General features: G+C 40.9%; 1 protein-coding gene across 2 annotated transcripts; it reads left to right on the top strand.

The window, feature by feature from the left end:
- The first annotated feature begins 32 nt into the window (after positions 1 to 32).
- On the top strand, positions 33 to 27,467 carry kcnn2 (potassium calcium-activated channel subfamily N member 2). Of its 2 annotated transcripts, XM_026173986.1 has the most exons (9): positions 33 to 1,234; positions 1,635 to 1,730; positions 15,963 to 16,381; positions 16,657 to 16,798; positions 16,955 to 17,065; positions 17,144 to 17,271; positions 19,078 to 19,086; positions 21,921 to 21,990; positions 25,414 to 27,467. In XM_026173986.1, exons 1-9 carry the CDS (start codon positions 449 to 451, stop codon positions 25,687 to 25,689), a joined length of 2,037 nt encoding a protein of 678 aa, XP_026029771.1. In that variant the 5' UTR covers positions 33 to 448; the 3' UTR covers positions 25,690 to 27,467. The 2 variants fall into 2 exon arrangements, with proteins under 2 accessions (XP_026029771.1, XP_026029772.1); XM_026173987.1 differs by lacking the exons at positions 19,078 to 19,086; positions 21,921 to 21,990 and having other exon boundaries at positions 25,414 to 25,515.

Genomic DNA, 27,467 nt, shown 5'->3' with positions numbered 1-27,467 from the left:
AGGAGGTGCTGATGTGTTGTTGGGGGCAAAAGCTAAAATGCACCTGTGGGAGTGGCGGTGTCTCAGCAAAGCAGAGCTGCACTGATCAAGGGATGTTTCACAAATCAATAGAAATAATGAGAAATAAAAAACACACACACCTTGAGTAAGTTTTCCCTGTGTGTCTTTGTAAAGGTGTGACAGTGCAGGTGGGGGGAAGCAACAATTCACTCGCTTATATTGATGAGAATGAAACGAGGCTGGGCTTCAGTTCCTGTGGTTGCAACCTTTTCATGACGTCGAGACAGTTGTTTTGGTCCCCTCTGCCCAATCGGAGGCTCCTCTCACACATCTACCGGAGCCGAAATGGATCTATTCATGCAGCAGCTCTGTCCTCCCGTAAGGACCGTGACGCCCTTTGTCGGGGGCTCTGTGGCGCCTGGTCGCTGCTTTAAAAAGCAGCACTGACATGGAAACCCCATTACAGCTGCAGAACGATTTCTTCCCAGAGCAGCAGCTCCAGCACTGTAAGTACCAGCACTACTGCGGACGCGAGGATCGCCTCGGCAAGCAGCACGACCAATGCTGCACCTGCAATAATTGCACCTGTGATGCGAGAAAAAGCCTCGTCTTTCGCGGGACGTCGCCGGCCACTGTGGGAACTTTAAGGGCACCTTCGGAAACGTCTTCGAGGCAAGGCTGCCAGTACAGTGTCTGCGAGTTCACACCTTCTAGTCATGGTAGTTCATCCAGACATCATCATCATCATCATCCTCACCATCAGCAGCAGCAGCAGCATTGCCGCGATAGGCAGCGGGGCAGCCTGGGCAGCAGCCACAAAGACAGTAACTCCTACAATGAAATAGCCATGAGCAGCTGCAGATACAACGGCGGCGTAATGCGGCCGCTGAGCAACTTGAGCTCGTCCCGCAGAAACATACACGAGTTTGATTCCGAGTCCCAGCCTTTGCAGCCCATCTCCGCCGCAGATGCGTCGGACACTTTAGTATCCAAGCCGGAGAATAATTCAAGCACCCTGATGCCTTACGCATCGGGAGACGGAGGGGGAGGCTGCAGCCACAGCGGGGCCAAATCGGGTAAAAAGAAGAACCAGAACATTGGGGAGAAGCTGGGGCACAGGAGGGCCTTGTTTGAGAAAAGGAAACGGCTCAGCGACTATGCTTTAATCTTTGGGATGTTTGGGATCGTTGTTATGGTTATAGAGACTGAACTCTCATGGGGAGCGTATGGAAAGGTGCGTATAGCCCACTCAAAGTCCGTGCCTCGCAGTCCCATGTAGGCTAGAGTTGATTTAGGGGACATGTGACTCACGAAACAAGTGTTTTTAACGTTAAACAACTTGTGGTAGGATAAAGTGTTCTCAGGCAGGTCCCAGGCACGCAGGCCAAAAGGCCCACAGCTGTCCAGCCATGAAGGGGACCCCCCACCACCATCACCTCCAAAAAAATGAATGGGAGAAGAAGCTGCAATGTTAGAATTTGTTGCACTGTGTCCTAAAAAGCTAAATCGTGCCGTTTTTACTTACTTATTTATTTATTTTGGCACATTAGTAGGAGTTACTCCAGCATGTAAGACAAGATCTTCTGTCATGTTGTTGTGTCTTCTTTGACTTTACTGTCCTTGCTCTTTTGCAGGAATCCCTATATTCATTAGCTCTAAAATGCCTGATAAGCCTTTCTACAATCATTCTCCTGGGGCTGATTATCATCTACCATGCAAGGGAGATACAGGTAATGCTGATGCACTCTGTTGTTGTTTTTTGTTTTTTGTTTTAATCAAAGCATGTTTTATCAGTTTTATGTCTAATCTGCTGTATTTCTGCACACTTTTCCCCTTCTTTTACACTGTTACAGGTTGATTTTAAAGTCATTGCTGCTCATTTAGTGTCAGATTTAAGTATTTTGTGCATTTAATGCATGAACATTGTGAAACATGTGAAAGGTGTGTTTGTTTCTTTGCCATCTTTTTTCTTTCTTTCAAAGAATCAAAGACTTTCTGCAGCCCTGTGAGTGTGTAAATGATGGGAGAGGTTGTTGCACTGGTGCTGTTGTAGGCCTAATCATCAGCTATTGAAGCCGCATTAACAGTTCATTATAGATATTGGGAAGATTAAGGAACTCCTCGCAGGGTTGAGTGGATGAATGATTATTAGCCTGAGATACTCCAACATGACAGTTTTATGACCATGCCTCGGAGCATTGTTGCATTACTGTGCTTCAGTACTCATGTCTTTGCCACAAATTTTCACTTCCTGCAGCATGGGCCTCCGTTGCATGCCAGACAGCTTCCATGTGCCTGATGTGTTTCTGTCTCTTTCTTTTTAAATTCACCTAAATGGGAAAAGCTTCACCTTAAAAGAAACACCACCCAAGCATTTTCTCAAATACTAAACAACGCCATGTTTAATCATGTTAATGGAGTTTCTTACCTTTGCACAAGAGGGTGATTTTAAAAATGCCTTCAGCTGAACTGTAAAAGCTGATCCAGCTGTTTTCATCTGACCTTATTTCTTCACTTTGTTGCCAGTCTATAGTCTCAAACTCAAGACGTAGCCTCATTTTGTTGTTGAAATAGTGCATTACACTTTGATAAAACATCACTTCTTACCTCTTGCATCTGGCAAACAGAATCTTCATCAGCTTTGTTGGTATATTTAGCAGCTACAAACCCCAGGAGAGGATCAGTCATTAAAATAGCCCAACAGTAAAATGTGTCACTGCCTTGAGATCTCTCATTGTAAACCTTTCTTCATAAGAGATGGTAGAAAGGCATCATTATCATATTTCACCGTACAACAGAAGCTGTTTCATTTCCCCTGCAGATGGTTCCCAGGATCTGTGTATAAATTAGAAAGAAAATCATACGTTGGTATGAAAGTATCAAACCCATTTTTTTCTTCTTCTTCCTCTTTTTTTGGCCATTGGATATTTCTGCTAAAATACAGAGCAAATAAATAAATCCATAAACAGAGCTTTTTTTCACCATTTGCTTATGCAGCTGCCGACCGGTGTAACAATTTAGTTTTGATGTAAAGAGACATTCTTTGTACACAGCATGTTTCTATTTAGGTAGAGGTATCAAATTAGTCCTGCATCAGCCACGCGGTTATTGTTCCCATTCACAGGAAACCAGTTTGCTGAGACGCTGAGACTACTTTTATGTATATATATCCTTGCTGCAATGTTACAGCAACACATCTGTATATTATAAACATGGATTCAAGAAGTTGAAATCTCTTTTCTCTGCTTAAAATGACTCTGAGGAACCGCTGTTTCCTGAGCGCAAGTGATTATTTTAGCTCTAAAGCAAGGATTTCTTTCCATTCCTTTAATTGTCAGCAGATGCATATTTAACACACAGGCAGGCTGCTCAGACATCTTTGATCAAGTCCCCTCTGACAGTCACGTCAATATCCACAACATTTTTCACCCCGCATAGCTCTCTTTTTGCTATAAAAGACATTTCCTCCTTTGTTGACCTAGAAAACTTTATTAAGGCAGTTGTTTCTTCACAGCTGATTATTGCAATTCGCCACATATTCACGCTGACTGAAGTAGAAGCTGGAACACTTTGATGAGTCAGAAAACATTATCAAGTCACCGCAGTCTTACTCACTAGACCTGCTCTGTAAATATACAAGTTGATTAGAAGGTCTGTCCTCTAATTCATCACATTCCCTTTGGGAGTAACCAGTCCCTGGAACTGACTTTGTCTCACTATTTTAATCCAGTTCACACTGTTATACTTCAACATCCACCACAACAGCTGCTCCCATCCCTCCTTGCCTGAGGCTCTTTTGTGTCAATTGTTGCTGTTTTTTGTGCCAGTTGTGGCTTTTTTGGTTCCTGCAGATTGACATATGTGCCTTCAAAAACGTACACATGCACATGTGTAGACGGCTGAATTAATTCTGAATCTGCCTTGCTGATGGTAAACGCAAGTACACACAAGCACACAGAACAGAGAGAGACCGGAGAGAGCTGATAAAATGTGTTTTTCTTTCTGATTTTCTCTGTCCGTGTGCTGCCTGCTACTCAATACACTTGTGAAAAAAACAAACTGATTGTTTTCTTTCGGTTTATTTTTTGTTTAAGGAAGATAAACTGAAACAGACTCCAGATTGAATCCTTAAACATTTAAATATCAGGACTAAATGAAGGTGTAATGCCCCAAATTGAAAATCCTGATTGAAGGTTGACTTTTTTATTAGCAGTGAGGTGCTACGTCGGGTGCATTAGGAACTTGTCCAATGCAAATTTTACCATTGCCAATATTTTGATAGATGATTAAATTGGGGTGATACAACAGTTAGCACATTCACTTCACTTCAAGAAGGTTTGAGATTGAACCTGGTCACCTGCAGGCACTGTGCTGAGTGCAAATGTCCAAAGGCATGCATGTTAGGTTAACTGGTGATTCTAAACTGGTTTGGGTGTAGATATTAGTCATGTGATGCACTGGTGATATGTTCAGTGTGTATGTCCAGTTTCACCTGGACTTTAGTGTCTTTGCAGTTAGGATTGATGGAGATGGATGGATTTAAATGCGCATTTTTCTACGTGACATCATGTTACTTCAGATTTTATATCATTAAGTCTTCACTATATCTCTAAATAATCTGGAGTCATTTATTGGTGCTGAATTAGCCTTTTTTCCATTATTAAATGCAGAGATTTTGTACAATGCTTGCAAACACTGACAGTGATGTAATACAAACAAAAACCAGCAAATTGTCACACCAGACGAGCTGAAAAAAGAGAATTTTTTGGGGGGGAGGGGGGTTCTTGATTTTTAATTTGGCATTTAATTTTTAACTTGATTATCTGCTTAACTGGCAGTTTTGGAAAGTCTTTTGAGAAAAGCTTCTCCAAAGTCAGAAACATTACTTTAACAGGTGGAAGAATACGACGACTGACTGGTAAATTTTCAGTGATTCGTAAATTCACACAGGGAAATCTGGCAGTGGCAAAGAGGTTATCAGATGCTATACAAGTATTAACAACAAAGTACAAAATCATATAAAGTCAATCATTTTAAAAGCTCAGCTGAAAGTAAAGCTACTGAAAGTGTTTCTTATGTATCTATTAATGTGATTAGGAAGTTTACCTAAAATATCAGAAGTAGAAGCTTTCGCTGCAAAGAAATGAACAACGTAACATCTAAAAACTCGTGTTTTATCAAATAGTCTAAACCTAAAGAGGAATCAGTTGCCAACTAACTTTCTGATAGTTGAATCATTCTGTCTTTGACCATGTTTTGTTTACCTCACATAAAGGCTGCCAAGTAGTAAGTGTAGCAAAGCAAAAAGTACAGTATTTTCCCATGAATGAAGTCAATGTAAATGTGCACTACAATGCAAAAGCCAACGACAATTGCTTCATATTTTCTTTCCAAGGAACAAGATGTGTAATTTTTTAAAGTGCTCTTGAACAATAGCTCTCCAGGATGGAGGTGTTTTAAAGATTTTCTTTGGATATTGCCCATTTTCAGAGGAATATTTTTACCTACTGCATGAATCATTCAAGTATTAAAAAACACCTAACTCAAGGATCAGCCGGTGTTGTGTCTACACATAACACACAACTTAGCAAAGAATGAATATTGAATTGAGTTGTTAGACACTTTGTTGCTAGCAGCCTGTCACAAAAGCTCATCCTTTGTTCCCGTTTCTTTAGCTGAACCAGTTTGGCAGACTTAAAATAGGATTTTTGTAACAAAAGGTGATTCCTAAAGAGCTATTAATCGAAAACTTGGCATAACTCAGCATGCTGTGGAGCGTGTCTTTAAAATTTTGAGGAAACAGGGCAGTGGAGGACAAAACAAGAAGTGGCAGGTCTAAAAAAAACTCTCTACAGCTCTGGAAGTTGTGTCCTTGACAAATTGGAAAAAAATCCAACAAAGACCTGACGCAGGACCTGAAAGATGCATCTGACACTCCAGTTTACTCGTGTACAGTTCACTGAAGACTCATCAGAAATAGTCTCAGTGGCAACAGGTCTGATGCAAAGAGTGTCTACAGCCTTTTGTAAACACAGTGGAGGCTCTGCCATGTCAGCATCCAAAGCAGCGCTTTAACAAGAAGCCTGGAAACTATTCTTGAAGACAAAAGTAATTATGAGAAAGCTTGTCTAAAAGAGTTCAAGCTCTATTTCTATATTTGTTTAGACAATTTCTGCATCTATTTCCCATTTTCCTAACAAAATGTAAAGAAATGAGGGGTGGCTACTCCAAATATTTGACATTAGAGCCTGAGTTCAGAAACTAATCGCTTTAAATGATAGATTTCCCATGTAGAGCTTCACCAACCCAAATATTTTTATTTTCTATCTGCAAATGACGTCCCCTGGAGAAAAAGTTTGAAAACCACCGCGCCCACCAAAACACAAACACACCCATCGACTGAATCCTTATTTAGCATTACTGCATCAGCACTCTGTCAGCTGTTGTGTTATTCGGTTTTATGCAATGTTCTTAGGTTTAACACGCCCTCCCCATCCACATCCCCGCGCTTCATTTTTACGCCTCTACGAGAGCCTAATGTGTTTGCAATGTTGCAATATGAATTGCTGTTTCTAAAGTGCACTTTGCCATGTGGGAAATGTTGTTCCTGCAGTGAAGTAGATTATGCATGCACATCCATGTGTACTCACAGATGCCTGTCAGATGTAGAGGCATAAGTCAGGGTGATGAAATGGTTTCCCCACCACTTCTAGCCCCTTAAAACTGATTTACTTGTCAAGCTCGGTAAAGTCTGCGCTCTCTGATTTCCACAACACAGAGTTTGTTCTGCGCAGAGTGACTGAAAACTCAAAAAAAGGTCACTCTGAGCAGGCAGGAGAGAGGTCGGACACAGGCTGTCATTTGTTTAGGGATACAACTGCTGTGCTGCATTGGCAGTGAGGAGTGACCTACTGAGCTGAGTGTGCTTAAAAAAAAAGAAAAAGATTTGTCCTTAGTTTTTGTTTTGTTTTTAGTGTCCACAAGGAAAATTATATGTATTCCTCCCTCTACACACCAGCTTTGATAAAGAGCCGGAAGCATGAATCTCATTATACGTCTCCTTAATATTTCCAGATGAGTAATTTTTAGACTTCTTAGTTAGGCAATGCAGCTGTGTTGTGGAAGTTAACACAGCTGCATTGAGTGTGTAGCTCTTTCCTAACTTTGACTTGTCCTTGTCAGAGTCTGATATGAGCTGCAAGCTGCTGAGGTGGTTGATGAGTTCTCTCTGTTTTTCTAAGCGAACACAAACTGACATTTTGCAAGTTTCCCTCTTCTTCTCACATCAAAGTGTTGTGTTAAGGCCACTGCTGTGTCACTCTACCTTGTGATGACAGTTCTGCTGAGTTCTCTTAAACTAATGCAAAATGCTTTGGGGGCTGGGTTGGGGTTTTTTTTGTCTTTGATGTGTACTTTTGCGATAAGGGTCTGCGCTGATGTTTCACAGTCGCGCAATATTACATTTTTCGGTTCAGCGGAAAAGATAAAACAACAACGCGTCACCCAAACTGTGCCAGCAAAATTCTGCCAAAGCCAAACTTGGCTGTGCTCTGCAGATTGCCCCTGAGTGCTGCGTATGTGTCAGAGATATGGTGTAACTGCAGGAGACGCTCTAAATTTCTCACAGTGAAATCTGTCCTCTACCTGAGACTCCAGACTGGAGTCAGATAACCACCACTGGCTGGTGACCTCAATGTTTTCACTGAACGTACCGCCTTTCAAGGGCACAGATACCAAACCACCCATAGAGTTGAGGATCCTGAAGATTATTTATGAAATTGCTCTTTTTGTGCGTGTGTGTGACTCCAAACATGCAGCTGAATGTAGATTATTAATGTGTGGCGACTTGGCTGCAGCCACAGCACTTTAAAGAAAGATTTATACAAGCTTTTACTTTGGCTCAGAAATGTTTCACTTTGCTCGAATGGAAAAATTGCACATGCAAATGTGAGACTTAATCTCGGAAGCGAAAGCAAACAGAATTTGCGAAAGCTTCAGATTTATTCTGCAAACTGGCCTCTTAGTGGCTCACTTTGATATCATAAATAAAGCATTGCATTAATGCCTAATTGGAACCTCTCAACCTCTCAACCTAATTCACTAATGAGATTGAGTGATTTCATTCTCAGTGACAAGATATATGTTCCCATCTACACATTACACAGATTAAATATTGAGCTGCACTCCATTAGTTATATTGAGAGTAGTGAAACCAGTAACCAACCCAGCTAGCAGCGCAGGTGAGCTCCTCCGGGGCTGCACAGTGCAGACACAGGACATCGGCAGGCAGGGAATGAGCTCAAGACATATTCGGCTGTGCTGTCTCTCAGACTGACATGAAGAAGCCTTTTCGATGATGGGAAAGGGGCATGCACTCTGAGTGATTAGACTGTATTTTAAGTCCATCAGAAAACAAGATGAATGTCAAAGAGAAACCGCTGATGCTTTGATTTGGCCCGAGTTAGAAACAGGCTGGCGCCCTGTTCCCTGGGCTCTGTTGTACATTGCAGGGGATTAACGTCTGTGCTCTTGAACTGATTTTAGGTTTTTTTTCCTAAGGTAAGGTGGGGATTTTGGAGAGAGCTGTTTTAGAATAAAGGCACACAGTTAAGGTTAGGACACATATATAGATACAAACAAACGTGTCTTTCAATATCCATGTGATGAATATAGATTGTAAGAATTTAAAGGCCTGTTTTTCATCTATTATTTTTGTGACTAAATTTTTAGCCATTTTATTATTAAAGGAACGACCATGAAACTTTATTATAGGCATTCATACTGAGCAGATAAGGATAAATCCTAATCTCTTGTGTGACCCCACACACAGTTCACATTCAAATAATATGTCTGGGCAACTATTGGATGGATTGCCACTGAATAAAGTGCACATGTTTGTCTTTCCCCCAGGATGTACTGAAATATATTTAGTGACTCCTTAGCTTTTAATCTAATGCCATTAAGGTCTTGTCTTCTTCTTTTTTTTTTACCTGATCCTTTAGTTTATAACCTCACAGACTTAATGGCATTCCCATCACTCTGAGCTGTACTGTGTGCTAATTAGAAATGTCACTGGCCACTATATTAGGTACCAGGTGCTAATGCCAGGTTAGATCCCCCTTTATATTTAGAACGTCTTTAATTCTTCATTGTACAGGTTCAACAAGGTGCTGGAATTATTCCTCAGAGATTTTAAAGCATAGTGACATGACAGCATCACACAGCTGCTGCTGATTTTTCAGCTCCACATTCCCATCTTTGTGCTTTATTAGATTGTGACTGTGTGGGTCATATGAGGCCACTGTCATATGCAAGAAACCATGATCAGGAGATGATTTGAGTTTTGTGATATGGAGCTTTATCCTGTAGGAAGCAGGCATCAGAAGATGGGTGCACGCACTATGGCCATTGAGGGATGGACATGGTCACCAAGATACTCAGGTAGACCGGCGCTGTTACTAAGGGGTCCAATGTGTGTCAAAAAAACATCCCTCAAGCCAGTACATGCTCGGCAACCTGAACTGCTGATACAAGGCAGCATGGATACACACTTTCAACTTGTTTATGCCAATTTCTGGCTCTACCATCACCAGACAACATTTTTTTAGGCTTCTGTTATCCATTTTTGGTGAGCCGAATTATAGCCTTAGTTTCCCAGCTGGAGTGGCACCCATTGTGATCTTCTGCTGCTGTAGCACATCTGCTTCAAGGTTTCACATGTTGTGCATTCAAAGATGCTCTTCTGCATCACTTGGTTGTAACAAGCAGTTGTTTGAGTTTTTGTTGCCTGTTCATCACCCATCTAGCACCGATAACAATGCCACATTCAGTGTCACATAGATCTTCTTGCAGTCCCATTCTGACGTTCGGTTTTGACTCTAGCAGGTCATCTTGACCCTGTCTATAAGCCTAAATGCACTGAGCTGCAGCCATGCAATTGGCTGATGAAATATTTGCATTAACGAGCATTTGAACATATGTACCTAATAAAGTGGTTAACAAGTGTACGCTAAGTAACATACACGTGTAGCATTTGAGCAGATTAAACAAGTTGATTTTAGCAACTAGGTTGCTAATTGACACCTGATAAAGTTTCTGCCACTTTTACAAAAGATTAACCGTATTTAAATGTCATATTTCCACACAGTGAGCACGACAAAGAAAGTCTATGCACAAGATTTTTTTTGAAAAGAAAAATGATTTCTTCTATTCTAGCTGTGCCTCTGTTTCATCTTCAAATCTTAATGATCCACTGTGTACGAGGTTAAGATGCGGCGCTCTTACCGCTTGAAATAGATTCTTTTTACCTTCTTTATCTTAAAAATAAACTTTCAGGTATGTTTCTCAAGTCAAAGGCCTTTATTTTATTCTCATGTTAGGTTGGACATATTTTTAATAATCATGTCTCTGTGGTTATAATTTTCATTTATGTAATTGTCTATATGTAAATAAAATAAAAAATGTAATAATAATTTAATGATCACCACAAGATTTACTTGTGGACTCATTTGTTTTTTTGAACCTCTATTAATTGTTTCATATTTTCATTCTTAACATTAAAAAATGTAACTATGATGTAACTGAAATTATTATATTTATAGCCTGTTTTTATAGTACTTAAACCATCTGTGCTGTAAATAATTAACCTTCTATTTCTCATCAGGGCTTTTGTTTTTCACACTGTTAACATAAGTTTTTTCTTTTTTTAAAAAATAAACCTCACAGTTGAATATTTTTCATCCATAGATGCAGTTTCTTCCGCCTCTCTGTCATAACTGCTGGTTTTCCAGCGAGTATGAAATATTTCATGCTGTGCGGTTAAAGCCCCATGAGTATTGTATTTCAGGTCATCCATTACCATAATTGCTTTTACTCACCAAGTAGGCTTTCCTTATGCAAGCTCCTGCTAAATGTTTAATTACATTGTTTGGAGGTAACAAACTTTGTAACTGCTTTTGACACGACCGGTTTGTTGTTTAAAATGTAAAATAAAACGTCGCTTGTGCCGCGTACAAACAATAGATTTAGCCTCTTTCAGAGAGCTAATTCTGTAAGTAAGAGACCACAGTGTGAGTGGAGACACAGCTTGTGTTTCCATGTCTACATTACACTCAGCTGGAAAGCTGAACAGGACAAGCTGTGGTTAGAGTTACACACTTCTTTGTCAGATGTCAGTTTGTTAAAGGAGCTCAGTGTCGCTCATTTGATAGGAACAACCACAGCTGAAAATTTAATTCACGTGTTTTCTGTGTTTGGGGGAGGGCGGGGGACTTTGATTGTAGCTTCTGAATAAATACAAATGAGAGGCTACGTGGGGTTGTTGTACCATTTATTCACGGACTTGTTGCTGTTGTTGTTGGCTGGTGTTGTACTGTGCCGGCTTGTTGACAGCTGATATTTCCTGCACATTTCTTGGCTCAGAAGCTATAATAAGCGTGCAGTGTGCCGTTTCTGCATTAAAGCAGCTGAAGCTGTAGTCTCGGAGTCCCTTTGAAGCTGTCGAACTGTAGCATGTGGAGCACTCGTACACGTCTGTAGCGCAGTCTTATTGATTTCTGCGCGCTGGCTTTGTCCTTGAGATGAACGCTTTGAATGGGGAGCTTTATTTAAGATGTGAGAAACATGACTATTTCAGCGATTCCATTTTAGGTAACATGTCACAGCTAAAATTACAATCTAGGTCAGTGATCCCATTAGCCTTTCAGGAGTGGGACAGTTTTCTTTTTGCTTCTATAATGAGAAATTCCAAATTAAATGGAGAGTAGCTGGCAAACTGCCGAGTCATGATGTATGCCTCCAGAGTGTCCGGAAAATTATGACCATATGATTTGTCATAAAGTTTAAGACAGACTGATTTGCAAATCATATAAGCCCTATATAAATGATTAAAAGTGCGAGGGCAAGGTAATAGATGCTAAAAGAGAGGCATATAATTGTTTTTGAAAAATACACCCACATTTTTAATGCTAGCTACACATTTTAAAAAGGTTAGGATCAGGTTTTCCTCTGTTTCTAACAACACACTCTTTAAATGTTTGGGGATCGAGGAGACCAGCTGCTGCAGTTTTGTAAATCAAATGCTTCTTGCTGCTTCTTGTTGTCTTTTTTTTTGCCTATTAATCCAATGTTTTCAATAGGCGACAGGTCTGAACTGCAGACAGGCCAGTTTTTCACCCTGACTCTCTTGCAACAGAGCCGTGCTGTGTACTCTGCGCAGAATGGGCTCTGGCATTGTCTTACACAAATAAATAAGGCCTTTCCTGACAGCAAGACAACAAGTCGAACGGTCCCTCTCCTCTTTAGCCTGGTTAGAGCAGCGCGCGTGAATTCAAGCATGAATTTAAAATTTGATACATAAGAACACAGACAGCTTTCCACTTCACCTCAGTCCATCTTACACGAGCAGAGGATGCAGCAGCATTTCTGTAACCTGTTTTTTTCTTTGCCAGTCAGTTTTGTTTTTCAGTGTTGTCCTTTGTGTGTAGGGATTTCTTCAGATACAATGTTTACTAATATTATGTGCTGCAAATGATGAATTATTCTAAAAATGGTCATCTAATTTTCTTTAAAATCTTTTTACTCCTATTCAGTTCAATTCAGTTTTATTTATATATTGCCAAATCACAACAACGGTCACCTCAAGGCACTTTATAGGTAAAGACCCTACAATAATACAGAGAACCCCCCTATGAGCAAGCACTTGGCAACAGTGGGAAGGAAAAACTTCCTTTTTATAGCAAGAAACTTCCAGCAGAATCAGGCTCAGGTAGGGGCGGCCATCTGGCGTGACCAGTTCGGGGGATGGGGACAGGACAAAAGACATGCTGTGGAGCCAGGCATCAATAATAACTAATGATTAAATGCAGAGTGATGTATAAACACATTAACAGCACGTTAAAAGAGGTGAGTGATGAAGATACACTTAATGCATCATGGGAATCCACCAGCAGCCCAGACCTATTGTAGCATAACTAAGGTATCACTCAGGGTCACCTGATTCATCCCTAACTATATGCTTCATCAGTAATTAAAGTTATAAGGCTAATCTTAGAATAAGAGAGGGTTTCTGTCTCCTGAATCCAAACTGGGAGCTGGTTCCACAGAACCGGGCCCTCAAAGCTGAAAGCTCTGCCTCCCGTTCTACTTTTATCCTGTAAGTGAGCCAGTGGTCTGAGAGTAAGGAGCTTTATTGGGATGATACATTAATATGAGGTGTTTAAGATAAAATGGGGCCTGATTATTCAAGACCATGTATGGGAAGAGAAGGACTTTAAATTCAATTCCAGATTTAACTGGGAGCCAAGCCAAGCGAGAACTCAAAAGGGTTTTTTGATGGCTCCACCTCTCGAGTTATATCACTGACACGTTTAAGATGACCTGACTGCTTGTGAGATGTTGCCCCTGCAACATGTGCATTTATGAACAATAGAAACTCAACGACATAGTTGCAGACCACATAAAGTTACAGAGCGGCATCACCGAGTGCCTCTGAATGGCACAGAGAGAAAAACTCGCTAACGCTCTGCCGACTCAGTAACTGCAGTGTTTCAGCTGTTCTCTCGCATTAAGATCAGCACAAAACCTCTGCAGCGAGCATCATGACTTTTTTTTAACTATACATTTTCTGTGACTTACGACATAACCTGAAACTAATCCTTCCATTAAATATCTGGGTTATTTTTTGATTTTCATTTCTTACCATTGAGTAAGCAAACAAATACTTCAGTATTATATAACACATTAATAGGACAAATTGTGAAGATGTTCCTCTTACTTTAATAATTCTTGTACATTTCTGAGCTGAAAGATGAACAGAACTGTGCAGGATGTTGTTTCAGAGGGCTGTAAGCAAAATCATTGTACTGTATATCATAGTTAAGCCTGAGAAGTCAGTGGACACCCCATAATTTATTACCGAGTACATTAGGGAGGTTTCGGACGGCACGTAATAGTGCAGTTTTCCTTTTCTTTTTTCCCCCTTCATAAAGGCGTCTGCTCTCATGGCAAAAAAAAAGCTGCCAGGAAACCTCGATTGGATTTGCTGACAACAATGTTTTGTGAAAAATCTACTGCCACTTGTGACAGCTTGTACAGGCGCAGGACCTTGATGTGATTGAGTGGATAGAGCGGGCGCATTAGAGAAGGGATACCAGTGCGAGGTGTCAGAGAGAGGAATACAGTTTGGAGCGCTTTTTATCTACAAGCCTCACAATACAAAGCAACAGGTATAAAATTGAGATCGCCTGTTTACAACCTTTAGCGTGAGAAGTGGAGACCGTGAAGGAGCTGATATTGGTAGTTGTGTGAGGACACGAGTTGAAGATAGCTGTAGAAAGTGATAAAGAGGAGTGAAGGGACATCAGCAGGAATGACCATGTGAGAAAGCTCCTGCGTATATATGACAGAGGACGGGGTGGAGAAGAGCGATGGGAGGTGTTGAAATCCACTCACACTGAAGTCCCCAGTGAGACAGCCAGCCTTCTGGTCAGGGTGGCCAGGCGATCAGCACCTAATGCTATGTGGAGGTGGCAGATGTTCTCATTAGCATACTGCTTAGAAGTTGAAAATGCTTACTGCACACCGCTAATGTATTGCCTGATGTAATAATATTTTATTTTAATGCATTTTAATGAAGAAGTCAAAATTTTCAGTCATCTTCAGAACAATTTATTCTACAGGCACTAAGATGCTTTACACTAAGGATTGTCATTTATTCCAGAAATTTCAATAATTTATTGTATGCAGAAGCTGTTTTATACAGCATTGATGAGTCTGCCGTTTCCTGGCTTTCTTTTTCTTTTTACATTATTTAGTTTTCACGTCAAAGTAGCTTTAAAAAGTCCATACTGCCCTGACAATCTTTAAATGTCTCAGTTTTGTTGAAAAGGTAAAACTTTAAAGAAAACTGGTTTACAATCATAAGTGAACATCTGAAGTCTTTGGACTATTTTGTTTTTTAAATTTGATGCTGAAATAACCGTTTACTGTACCAACAGTTAAGTTGTCCACTGCCACAGTGGATTTTAAATCAAGCAATTGAGATGTGGGTGAAGTGCAGACTTTCAGATTTAAATCGATGGCTGTAACAAAGGTATTGCATTAACTGTTTAAGAACTGCAGTCGTTTTTATAAGTAGTCCCATTTTCAGCTGCTTTCAGATCAAAGAAAATAAACACACAAATCCTCTCTGAACCCAAGCTCATTTAAGATGGACTGGGGTGGAAACTAACTCTGCTGTGGTCAGAACAACCAAAGGTTTCCACATTTTCAAAAGCGTCTTTAATGCTGAATGGCATACGCAGGTTTTAGAGGAACATATTGCCATCCAGAAGTCTTTCTCAGAGGTTTCCAGTGTTTTACACACATCGCAACAGTGAGTCTGTGTTGAAGTCAAACAGCTGAGCAGCTGCGACCCCACATCAAGCAAAAATGGGGAAACGTTTGACTTTCAAAGCTTTAGTTCTCAAATGCTTTAAGATTGTTGTTAAAAAGGGGGGGTGATGCAACACAGTGGTAAACATGACCCGGCCCCAGTCTTATTTTGTTACAAAGACCTTTGGCATTAAAGGAAATGGGAAAAATAGCAACAAACGTTCCTTAAGGCATTAAAACTTACACACCTGGTGTGGTGCGCTCACAAACACAGATATGACATTAAAGCCATGATGAGGTCATTAGATGTTGTATATATCTGTAAATATCTGAAAGCTTGTAACATCCTCCCCTTGTCATGAAATCTTTTCCGTTTTCTTTGGCTACACTTCCTTCAAATGTTCTGAGCACAGTTTCTTTTTAAAAAAAAATGTAATTTAATGGCTTGAGGCGATTTGCTGTTTACTCTTTAATGGGCTTAATGATTTCCTGTAGTGTGCTGTGTCAACATGATGAAAATTTCAGCTGTTTCCTTTTGTTTGATTGCTTTTTCTACCCTTCATCACTCTCATGGTGCCCTTTCCTTGCAGCTATTTATGGTGGACAATGCAGCTGATGACTGGAGGATAGCCATGACATACGAGCGCATCTTCTTCATCTGCCTGGAGATCCTGGTGTGCGCCATACACCCCATCCCAGGCAACTACACCTTCACCTGGACGGCACGCTTGGCCTACTCCTACGTGGCATCCAAGACGGATGCAGATGTGGACATCATCCTGTCCATCCCCATGTTCCTGCGCCTGTACCTCATCGCTCGCGTCATGCTGCTGCACAGCAAGCTCTTCACCGATGCCTCGTCCCGCAGCATCGGTGCACTCAACAAGATTAACTTTAACACGCGATTTGTGATGAAGACTCTCATGACCATCTGCCCCGGCACTGTGCTGCTGGTCTTCACCATCTCGCTATGGATAATCGCTGCATGGACAGTGAGAGCCTGCGAGAGGTGCCTGGATCAGTTTTCTCATGCTATGCCGCGCTGCTCAGCATGAAACATAGATAAGGCTTAAAAATAGATAGAATACTCACTCTCTGTCTGAGCATCAAGATAGAAGGATTAACACAAGCTGTAAGAAAAGATTATGAAACTGCAGAGTCCTGAAACGTTGGATTTTAGGCATTACAGTCGCTAAAACCTCTTTTTTTTAAAAAAGAAATAAGTAGCAGTTTGTTCAGGTGCATGAAGGTGTGTCAGTCTGATACATTTATTATTCATTACAGGTACCATGATAACCAGGACATAACCAGCAACTTTCTTGGAGCCATGTGGTTGATCTCAATCACGTTTCTTACCATTGGTTATGGGGATATGGTCCCACATACGTACTGTGGGAAAGGAGTCTGCCTCCTGACTGGCATTATGGTGAGATTATGATGCTTGTTTTGTTTTTTTATCAGCTTGTGAAACTATTGAAAGACTCTTATTAATTATGTAAAAGCAGCCGATCTGCTGCTAATTTATCGTGACTGAAAAATATTGACAAGTAAAGGAACGCTGTATATTTTCTCTGGCTCCCAGGGCGCTGGCTGCACTGCCTTGGTGGTGGCTGTGGTGGCAAAGAAACTGGAATTAACCAAAGCTGAAAAACATGTTCACAATTTTATGATGGACACCCAGCTAACCAAAAGAGTAAGTGAAAGCGCTGCAAGGTGTCATAGATGCTTTATTTCATTACAGTCTTAAGCAATTTTGTTTTTGCACCCTAAGGTGAAAAACACAGCTGCGAACGTTCTCAGGGAGACGTGGCTCATCTACAAGAACACTAAACTGGTGAGGAAGATGGACCACGCCAGAGTCAGGAAGCACCAGAGAAAATTTCTCCAAGCCATTCACCAGTAGGTGCCGTGCTCTTAACCCTGACCTCGCCACTTTTCTTCAGCAATTTCATTCACCAGAGCAACACAAACCTGAAATCTGAATTGTTTGACACCTGTAGCAAAGCTTTGTGCTCATAGATTTGGAGGATCTTGTATTTTTATAACCATGCTTTGACTTGACTGATTTCACAACTTCCTCTGCTGATGTTTGAATGTTATATATGTATATATACACAATGACTCATTGGAGATTCCTGTAAAGCATTTACCCGTTTTTTAAAAGGCATAAACTAGCATCATGAAAAAGAAACTCTGTGTAAAGTTCATTTTACCTCAAAATATGCAGGTTTTACAGAATTCACAGGAGTATGATATCGATTTCTCCACCTTTTGCTGTCAGGTTGACTCTTGTGTGTCTTCTTCGCTGTGAGTCAGATGTCAGGCTGACCTCAGGGCTGACACATTTCGGTTTCTACTCCTCTAGCGCTTGCTCAGACATTCACCTGTCAGCTAGTGTTTTAGTGGGTCCCCAAGGACCCCCAAAGTGCTATCTCACTCCAAAACAGTATTGATTTTAACCTCACCTCACTGTTGTTTTCCTTCAGCTTACAGTGCTTACCAGCACAGCCACACTGAGGCTTCTTTCATTAACTGGCAATCACCTCGGCGCTTTATTAGAATAAATAATAGCAAATACGCTGGTATATTGTTCATACTCAAGTAAAAATGTCCTCTGTTTGTATGTTTGTTTTGCTTTCTGTGGTTTTATTCACACACACATATATATATATGGTGTACTGTGTGCAACTTTGCTTTGCTCGTGAATCTTTTGGACACACATTTAAGTTTTAACGGCATTCGGATGTTTATTGGGAAGGTAGGGAAACACAAATATACACAAACTGTCTGCTGCTGCTGCAACCCGCATCCAGACTTGCAGTTTAATAGCTTTCTCTCATTGTTGCTGCTTTTCGAGTCATTATGCCCTTGCTGTTGGGTTCAGGTGATTCGCGGCATTGATGACGGCTTCTCATGTCCACCTCCTGTTCTCTTGGACAGCCTAATAATGGAAATGGCTCAGAGCTAAAGTGCAATCTATAAAGAACCAGATTCAGTTGGGAAAAGTCACGTTGCTCTGTGTGCTTAGAACGACCACTCAGCGTGGTATCAACATCTCCTGGTCACATTCTTTGTGTTAGAGAGATTCGGTCTCGGTTATGAGGCAGAGTGTTCACGGGGTTCGTGTGGGAGAGTTTTAAGTAGGGCCTGTAGCCTAATCGCAGGGTGTGACAGACAAACTCTGGCGTGCAATTAATATAGAATAGGAAGTGGATTAACAAGTGGAGGCTTTTAATAGGCCTACAGCAATCTTTGACTTCCTCTACTGGTCAAAGTTGTAAGACAGTGAGAAAACTTTGCTCACACATCCTTATTAGTTGAGGGGGGTAAAAGCTGTTGTTAAACAGACACTTCTGGTTTGCCGGCATTAACAGGAAGATTGCTTTTATTCACTGTCTTTCTGATAGGACCAGAAAAGGCTAAATTAGATTCAGAGAACAAAAACAGCTGCAACCACCAGAAACGGTCCACGCAGGGTAAAATGACAAACTGGTTTCAAGATGAGGGAAGTCAGGAGAAGCGGTGGCTGCTCTTCACAGGTGACAGTGTAGCGATGAGGGTTTCAGCAGCCAGACGTGAGCAAACACAGTTTGCCATCTGACTATGTTTATCTGATATTGTAATAATTCATTTGTCTACTTCATGTTTCCTTTTTGTTCCTGTTTTGTTTTTGTTTTTCCTGTTTGTGTCGACACAATGCAATAGAGCTCGAAAGTAAGTCTTCGCCTCTCATGTAGATACAGACCTGTTGTGTGCATGCTAACGAGAGCTTGTCCTTGAACCCAATAACTACCAAAAAAAAAAAAAATTACACTCCCTCATTTGATAAGTGAAATTCATCCCTCAAAAATCTTTGCTTCACACAACCCAGTCACACCTGCTAAAAGTGTGTTTTTCTTAGTTGGCATGTCAGTTTGACGAAACACACAGCATCACATTTTTCTTTGTCTGATTTAAATCACCGGTACAGGCACCTTGTTAGTGAACAGATATGCGCTGCACATTGTATACACACCCACAGATGCAGTTTAAGTGAATTTCAATTATCAATGATGGAGGGTGTTTTTCTTTCCATTTCTGCATGGATGTGATGAGACTTTTGATCTTTAATCAGAAAGCAACTGATTAAACTCCAATCGACTGTGCTTTCACCTACCGAAGGATGACGACCAGAGTGGCATTAGCCTGCAGACGTGTACGTTCTGTGATACCCCAAAAAGTCATGCGATACGCCCAAGCGGCCACGCTCGCACAGATCAGGGCTCAGGGTCATCTTTCGGCAAGTGGAACCATTGTTACGCCTGTTACGACATTTGCAGCTACATTTCCTCCATTTCCCTGTTGGATGACACAGTAGCAGAGATGCCAGTCCATTGTTGTTGTCATGGCTGGTAAACAGCATAATAGCAACGACATGCAGCTGCCATGCAAGAAGAGTTTGGAGACACAACAACACTGAGGTCCTTTGGATGACTCGTGCTAGAGGCACGGTATGACACAAGTGCTAGCCAAATGTCTTGCAGAATGTTTTAGGCCATAACGGCTGTGAAATCAAATGTCTCCCTTTGGGGAGGAAGTCTTTTTCCATGCGCAAGGCTGAAGGAGGAACCATAGTGGGGACAAAAAAAAAAGCAGGACAGTGAGCGCTTGTTAGCTCAGAGATCAGCGAATTGAACAAAGAGGGAAGTGACCTAAGAGGAAGGTCAGGGTAAAGCCTTGAAGAAATCCCGTTTGTGCTCGAGAGGCTGCAACTGTGACCAACAGTGTGAATGGTCAGCAGGGACAAGGGCGACGGGGGGGTAAAAAAAGAAGACGTCAGACCCATCCATTACTTTGAAGAATAATTTGCATTTCTTTTCACCATGAGTTTAATGGAGGTCATGACAAATAAAGCAACTTGAGAGGGTAAAAAATGTGGAGCAGCACTAACTGAGATTGAAACGCTTAGCATAGCCGTTTTCCCCCGATGAACACCAACCGCATATAAAGTGCCCGTTCACAAAGGGAAGTGCCCATGAGCAGTGACTGATTGTGGAAAACATACTTTGAATATAAAATAGAAGGTCAGCAGGCTTTCTCGCCCTCACCTCAACCTGCCCTCTGACAGCTATTGGTCTTCCAATTGTGAAATGTATATTTCTAACAGGTCTCATGTCAACTACAAAACCATGTAACCCCGAACACCTATTATCTTCTGTAATTTAGAGCAGACCACTGCTCTTTTCTTTATTTGTTTCATTATAACTAGAAGAATATAAGAGTGATGTTTTGAAATTTGTTCTGCATTTGTCTGAGAGTCTTCTTTGTATGAAGCATAATGGGGCTAAGGTGGCAGGACATTTTTGCCCTATGCTTGAAGTTTTCTTTAGTGGCTTCTGTGGCACTCTCTGTTGGTCTTCGCTGCACATTTGGGAGTTTCTCGATGAAATATCAGTCTCCCTCGAAGACTCTTGAATTTCTTCGTCTTTAGCAATCTTAAAATTTGACCCTCAATCATCACCTAAGAATCAGACTGTATTAATGGTGTATTATTATTTTTAAGCGATTCAGGAGGAAGGAAAAAAACCCTCTTTAATATGTTGATGCCACGTGGCTAATACTCTACAATAGTGCACATTTTGCTGTTTTTAAGTCCCCTGAGAAGAAGAGTTTAAAATGGTGCTTCAGTAGCATAATTAAACAGGAGCTGTAAATTATTTAAGCACATTTTATAAAGTAGGCAATTTTCAGTCTTTGCAGGTAGGATTTTTGGGTGATAGAAAAATTAGCGTTTTGCATGGTTTTTTAGCCCACAAGAGAGTTTCTGGAAAAATCTTTTCATTTCCTGCCCGCAATTAACAATTAAAACGATTCTTTAAGTTGTCACTTTAAAAAAAAGAGAGAAGAAAAAATAAGAAAGAAAAAAAAAAGTTGTCACCATGACACGATTTTCTCTGTTCTAATGGGAATATTGGAAAGTCTCAAAAGGGAAGCAGGCTCATAGCTGCTGTTTAAAGGTTAAACTTTACCCTCTGTGTTAATACAAAACAGTGTGTGATGTTTTTGGCTCTCTGAGTGACTAAATGGGAATAGTAAAGAGAAAAAAGTTAACCAGAAGGGAACTTTACAGGAACAACAGCTGACCTTTTTACCCTTGCTGTTGATGTTTTCTAATCTCATATGTCAAGAAGACATACAGTAGGACTTGATAAATGCTGTTTACACTGTACCCAGATATGACCCCCCACCCCCATTCCCTTGTGGTGTGTATTGGTTGAGTAGGACGCAGAGCTGATTTCATTCACCCCCCGTGGCAGCTCCCTCTCCTCCCCCCCACCCTTTCTTTCTCTGTGGTCTCCTTTCCACTTGCATGCAGCTCAACCAAGCAGACTGCCCCTCCAAACCCTGCATTCTCTACACATATCCCATGCATGTCCTGGGAGTGTTCTTCATGTGTATGCCTTGTGTGTGCACAAATTTACAACAAGAACAAAAAAGAAAAGAAAAAGAAAAAACATATCGACACTAATAGCGTTAATTTATTGGGTTCTGAATGGTCTTGTGTTCAGATTGAGAAGTGTTAAAATGGAGCAACGCAAGCTGAATGACCAAGCAAACTCACTAGTGGACCTTGCTAAGGTAAGCTAGACTAACAGTACACTGCTGCCTTTGTAGGTTTCCTCCCTCTGTGTGGCTGAATCCGATGCATGCTAGCTGACTGGCTGAATTAGTTGTGTTTTCTAATATAAATCAAAGTCTACAGGTGTCAAATAAACAGACAGGCTTTACAATCTGTGTGTTGATTGCGGTTGACTGCGCTCACCTGGAATTCAATTTGCTTGGGGTATGAAATAATAACGCATCTTCATTTTGCAGTGTAAATCACTGTCCCCGGGACAAAAAAATTACTGAATGGGAGTAATGAGAAACCCGGCACAGTTTTTCCCTCTATGTATTCTCTGATGTTTGTCTCCAGATGCACTAAACAGAAGTCGACAAACCTTAGGGAAAGACCAGGCAGTGCGCCAGCCTGACACAGCAGAAACAGTAACCTGGAAAGGGAGACACACTGTGATCTGATGATTCAGCCAGAAATAAAGGCAGAGAAAAAGAGGAGAGAAAAGCAGAGCACTCTGACATTCAAAAGTACACCACAGTCAAACTGGATTCAGGCCAGCATGTCATGAAAGGTATTAGTTAATATTGCCTATCACCTCATGCTGTAAAACAGCACGGAAACCTGCGACGTGACATTGAGTAAGGTGGCTTATGGCCAGTGTTGTATGAGTCTGCAACCATAGGAGGGCAGTGTGGCTTCAGTCTTTTCACGCTCTCGGTGGAAAGACGGAGCTAAATAGAGCTGAACATATCTTTTTGGAAGATGCATTGCCACTGCAGTGCACAGTGAAATTCCTCAGATCATAACGTATCCCCTTATTTCATTATCTCCTCCAGAGTCACTTATACAGACCCTGTTTATTCATCCAGCGTGACATAAACGATGTGACATTGGCTGAATGCAGTTTCCTTCCACAGGATTTTTTTTTCTTTTTCATTTTTTCCAGTACATATCCTTAAATTACAAAAGTGCTCACTCAAGTGGCTTTAACAACCATCTCTGCCACTCTGCTCGCGCTTCTTCCCTCGTCTTGTACAGAAATTGGTTTATAATGTCAATTTGCGGTTTTACATTACAGCCCAAGTGGATGTCTATTAACCACCTGTATTCTTGCTCCATCACATATATTCCTCAATGATCTACTAATGGTTTTCTTGCTCTCTATCATCCATTCCACCTTATTTGAGCATGTTCTCCTTTCATTTCACGGTTTGAAACTTGGAGGCCTGTGCCTGGATGCAATCATTTCTTAATTACACTAAGAGGAAAAAGACCTTTATTGGATTGATTTGATATTAATAGCACAACCCTAACAACAGTTGTCAGGTTAAGTAGTGTCATGGCTTCCTTAGTCCTCACTGATTCATATAAACAAGCTATCCCATCATCCCCGCCTCAAATCAGAAGAGGACAAGGTAAGTGATGGATGACATCGCCTCTAAGCTGCCAGGGGTTATTAGTCCTGCACTGAATAGTACCTCAGAGACCACCTTCCAGCAGCCTCACCACCACTTCTCATCTGGAATGTGACATGAATTTCTTAGGCTGTTGCTGACTTTTTTGGAAGCCCAAACCGTTTTAGAGAAGAGTAGTTATACGGTAGTTATATAATTTTCATGGAGGTTTTTTTGTTTGTTTGTTTGTTTGTTTGTGTGTTTGTTTGTTTTTCTTTTCTTGTTGTTGTTTTTTAATAGCCTGTTATGAGATGGCTGATGCATCAGAAGAGCATTATGTGAAGTCAGCAGGCACCTTTCCTGTCTCCTCAAGGTCACAAACTAATGTACTCTGGTCTGCATGAAAACATAAAGCTCCTGTAAACTGTCCAAATAAAATTCACCCTTCTAGATCAGTTTACGGTAGATACTGTGCTCCCAATAATGTTCCTCTGACCTTATTTTGAAGGATGGTGAAGGTTTCTCTGGGTGAGACACAAGCCATTGCAGACAAGATGGATAAAATGGCAGTATCATAAAGCAGTTTGTAAAATCTGAACTGTTGATTCAGCTCAAGAAGCCTGCGCAGGAACATCTTACCGTGCAGTATTACGACAGCGTGCAGCCTGACACATAAACTGAAGCATTGGTGCAATCACCATCCTGTCATATAATGCAGGTTCTGTACAGGCTGATCTCGTGTGTGGCGTAAGGTGTATACACTCACTGGACACTTTATTAGATGCACCTTGCTAATACCAGGGTGGACCCTTTTTTGCCTTCATAACTGCATTAAGTCTTCGGGATATAGATTCAGCAAGAAGTTGGAAACATTCTCCTGAGAGATTTTGATCCATATTGACATGACAGCATCACACAGTTGCAAATGTGTTGGCTGCACATAATGGAAATCTCACATCCCACTACATCCCAAAGGTGCTCTATTGGATTAGGTTGTGATGACTGTGGAGGGCGTTTGAGTACAATTTTGATGATTTGAGGAGCATGACATGGTGCACTATCCTGCTGAAAGCAGCCATTAGCAGATGGGCACACTGTGGCCATAAAGGGCATAAAGAGATGGACAAGATCCGCAGCAATATTCAGTTAGGCTGTGGCATTTAAATATTCATTTGGTACTAAGTGGCCAAAGTGTATCAAGAAAATATCCTCCACACCATTACAAGTAAATTGTAGCTCCGTTTCCTGTTCTTAGCTGACAGAAGTGGCACCCAGTGTGGTCTTCTGCTGTAGCTCATCAATATGTTGTTCATTCAGAGATGCTCTTCTGCATACCTTAGCTGTAACGAGGAGTTGTTTGACTTCCCGTTGCCATCCTATCAACTCAAAGCAGTCTGGCTGATTAGAAGTTTGCATTAACAAGCAGTGGAGCAGGTGTACCTAACAAAGTGGCTGTTGAGTGTATCCGAGTCATTACTGCACTCAGTCATGAACATTTTTTGTTGTCATTTAAGAGAAACATGAAATCCTAAAATACTTTGAATGTGATGGTGAGTTTTTTCTTCCTTCTATCTTGGTTTAGCAAGCAAATATTGTGCAATACAGTGAAAAAAAGCCTGTAACATCTGAAACTGTGAGCTTTATAGATCTGACTCAGACTGTGGAAGCATCATATTAGCTGAACTTTTATTGCACTTTTACACAGCATAGCGCCATTGATGTTTATTCACGATTTCTGACATTGAAATTGCAGGCAGAATGTGAGTATTGTTTTCAGACAGACGTACAAATAGATATACATCAGTTTATTATTTTAAAGTCATTCTTTACTTTGACTTTGATGTGTTTGAACAGTGAATCTTTAGCACTCGTAGCCTCTTGTAACCAGTTTTCTTTCTTCTCTTTTCAGAACTATCAGTGCATCTTGATGTGATGAAAATGCATTTTCCCTATTTTTTTTAATGTATAATAAATTTTCTGGTGGTCCATCAAAAGTAACGTCGGTTTGAAAATGTTAACAATAAGCTTGTTTTATCTCTCCTATTCCAGACTCAGAACATCATGTATGACATGGTATCAGACCTGAATGAGAGAGGGGAGGACATGGAGAAAAGGATTGCCCTGCTGGAGACGAAGCTGGAGACTCTACTGAGTAACTTGCAAGCTTTGCCCGGACTCATCAGCCAGGTCATCAGCCAGCAGCACAGGGACTTCCTGGAGGTGCAGCTCCAGCCTTATGACAAACACAGCCCTGAGCGCTCACAGTCAGTGTCCCGGCGGAGGTCGTCCTCCACGGCACCGCCCACCTCCTCCGAGAGCAGCTAGAGTCCAGGGGGAACGCCTCCACTGGAGACTTTTGCCATCATATGGCCAAGTTGCATTTATCGTAAAGCCTTATGGTTTCAATAAGTATTATCCAAATTCTGATGACAGAATCCAAGATACTGGGGACAATACATTTTAATGGATAACTTCATGCTGTTATTTATTTTTTTATTACCTCAAAAGATGTTGTTATCCTTGCTCTGGTGACATAAAAATAATGGCGCTTCCCTCAGTAACAACTAAAAGGCCTATCGATGGGGCTGTGATAAGAACTCTTCTCCATCTCTATGCAGAGGTAGCCAGTTTTAGGTAGCAGAGTTACCAAGTGTGAAACTATTGCACTAAAATAGTGCTTCTCACAGACTTTGTGCTTCTGCTGGCTTGATTCAGTCTCTGTGTTCCTCAAAGGAAACCGAGAAACCACTGAGAAATCAGTCAGGGAGCATGGCAGTGATATTGAGGAAAAATGCTGCGGTTTACGGACTGGAGTGAGCTGACAGCAGAAGCCAGATGAAAATCGCTCCTACACACTGTCACTCAGAGATAACTTTAAAAGCTTGAAATGAGGAAAACAGCATATATCTTTTAGGTTAGAAACAGCATCAACTATAATGGTTTTCCTTTGCAGAGTGCCCCTGTAGAATGACTATTTTTTGGGGCCACGTTGCAAATAATTTAATCCTCTAGTAAAAATGAATGCATCAGAACCTGTACTTGCACTTACTTTTTAATCAATGCACTTCAATGCTGACTAAGATATGATATAAAGATACGTTGCTCATTAAAAGAAGAACATTTTAAATGTTTGGGCATGGGTTTATTATTGTCAATTATCGAGTTGTGGCTAGTGTTAATGATTCAAATCGAAGCCCTATTTCTGTTTCTCACAAAGAAGCATCATCTTAGACCTGCAAAAGTCTTTAGAAACTTACTGAGTGATCATACATTTACTAATTAACCCCCAGTCTCGCTGTGTCTCACCTCCTGTCCTTTTTTTTTCTTTTACCTGTGCTCTTTATGCTTGCTGCCATCAAATGCTGAACAACAAAACCATAACCATATCTACCTTTTAAAAAGTAAATGCCTATTTTTATATACTTTAATGAGGAGAAGCACACCTCTTAAAACTAAACAAACAACAACGTGGGATCGATTAAGAGGCAGATTCAGCATAACTAGCACACGGTAAGGATATCTCGGACTGGAGTTAAGATACATAAAACTGTCTGTGAGACTTTTTCCTGAACATAATTAACAAACAGTGTGATTTAAAAACTGTGGTATTCTTCACACTTCATCTATCGTTTACAGCATACGCTTTGGATGATACTGCGGGATGAGCTGGAAGAGCAGGGCTGGTAAATGTGATTGGCATTTACTACACTTGGAAATGTTACGGTCCACAATTGATTTAACATATATTCTGATTTTATTCATATATCCACTTTGGTCATTAATGCACAGTAGCTACATATGAACTGTGAGATCTCCTGATGTGTCCAACATACCCTTTTATGCATTATTACTCAGTATACGACCATAATGGTTGTGTATTTTTAAAACAGCCGTTCCAAGGTTCACAGAGCATTGCATGGGTCAGAGGAGATCCATCACAGGTCTTGTTCAACCAGCTCACTCATTAACCAATAAATCAATCAGAGAGTTGACAAAACACAGATGTTCCGTCCACAAACTTTAGCAGCATAGAAACCAATGACAGACTATACTGTATGCGACTTAAACGATAAAGAATTAAACAATAAAAATATACAATTTCA

This window comes from Astatotilapia calliptera, chromosome 7 (genome assembly GCF_900246225.1).
Source record: "Astatotilapia calliptera chromosome 7, fAstCal1.2, whole genome shotgun sequence".
NCBI classification, from domain to species: Eukaryota; Metazoa; Chordata; class Actinopteri; order Cichliformes; family Cichlidae; genus Astatotilapia; species Astatotilapia calliptera.
The sequence above is the reverse complement of the archived record's forward strand: the minus strand, read 5'-3'. Positions and strand labels throughout refer to the sequence as shown.

Excerpts from the sequence above, each read along its gene's own strand:
- kcnn2 (XM_026173986.1), top strand. The coding sequence starts at position 449 with ATGGAAACCCCATTACAGCTGCAGAACGATTTCTTCCCAGAGCAGCAG. Across the intron at positions 16,799-16,954 it reads GCCTCCTGACTGGCATTATG|GGCGCTGGCTGCACTGCCTT; the intron begins GTGAGATTATGA and ends TCTGGCTCCCAG. Across the intron at positions 21,991-25,413 it reads CACTAGTGGACCTTGCTAAG|ACTCAGAACATCATGTATGA; the intron begins GTAAGCTAGACT and ends CTCCTATTCCAG.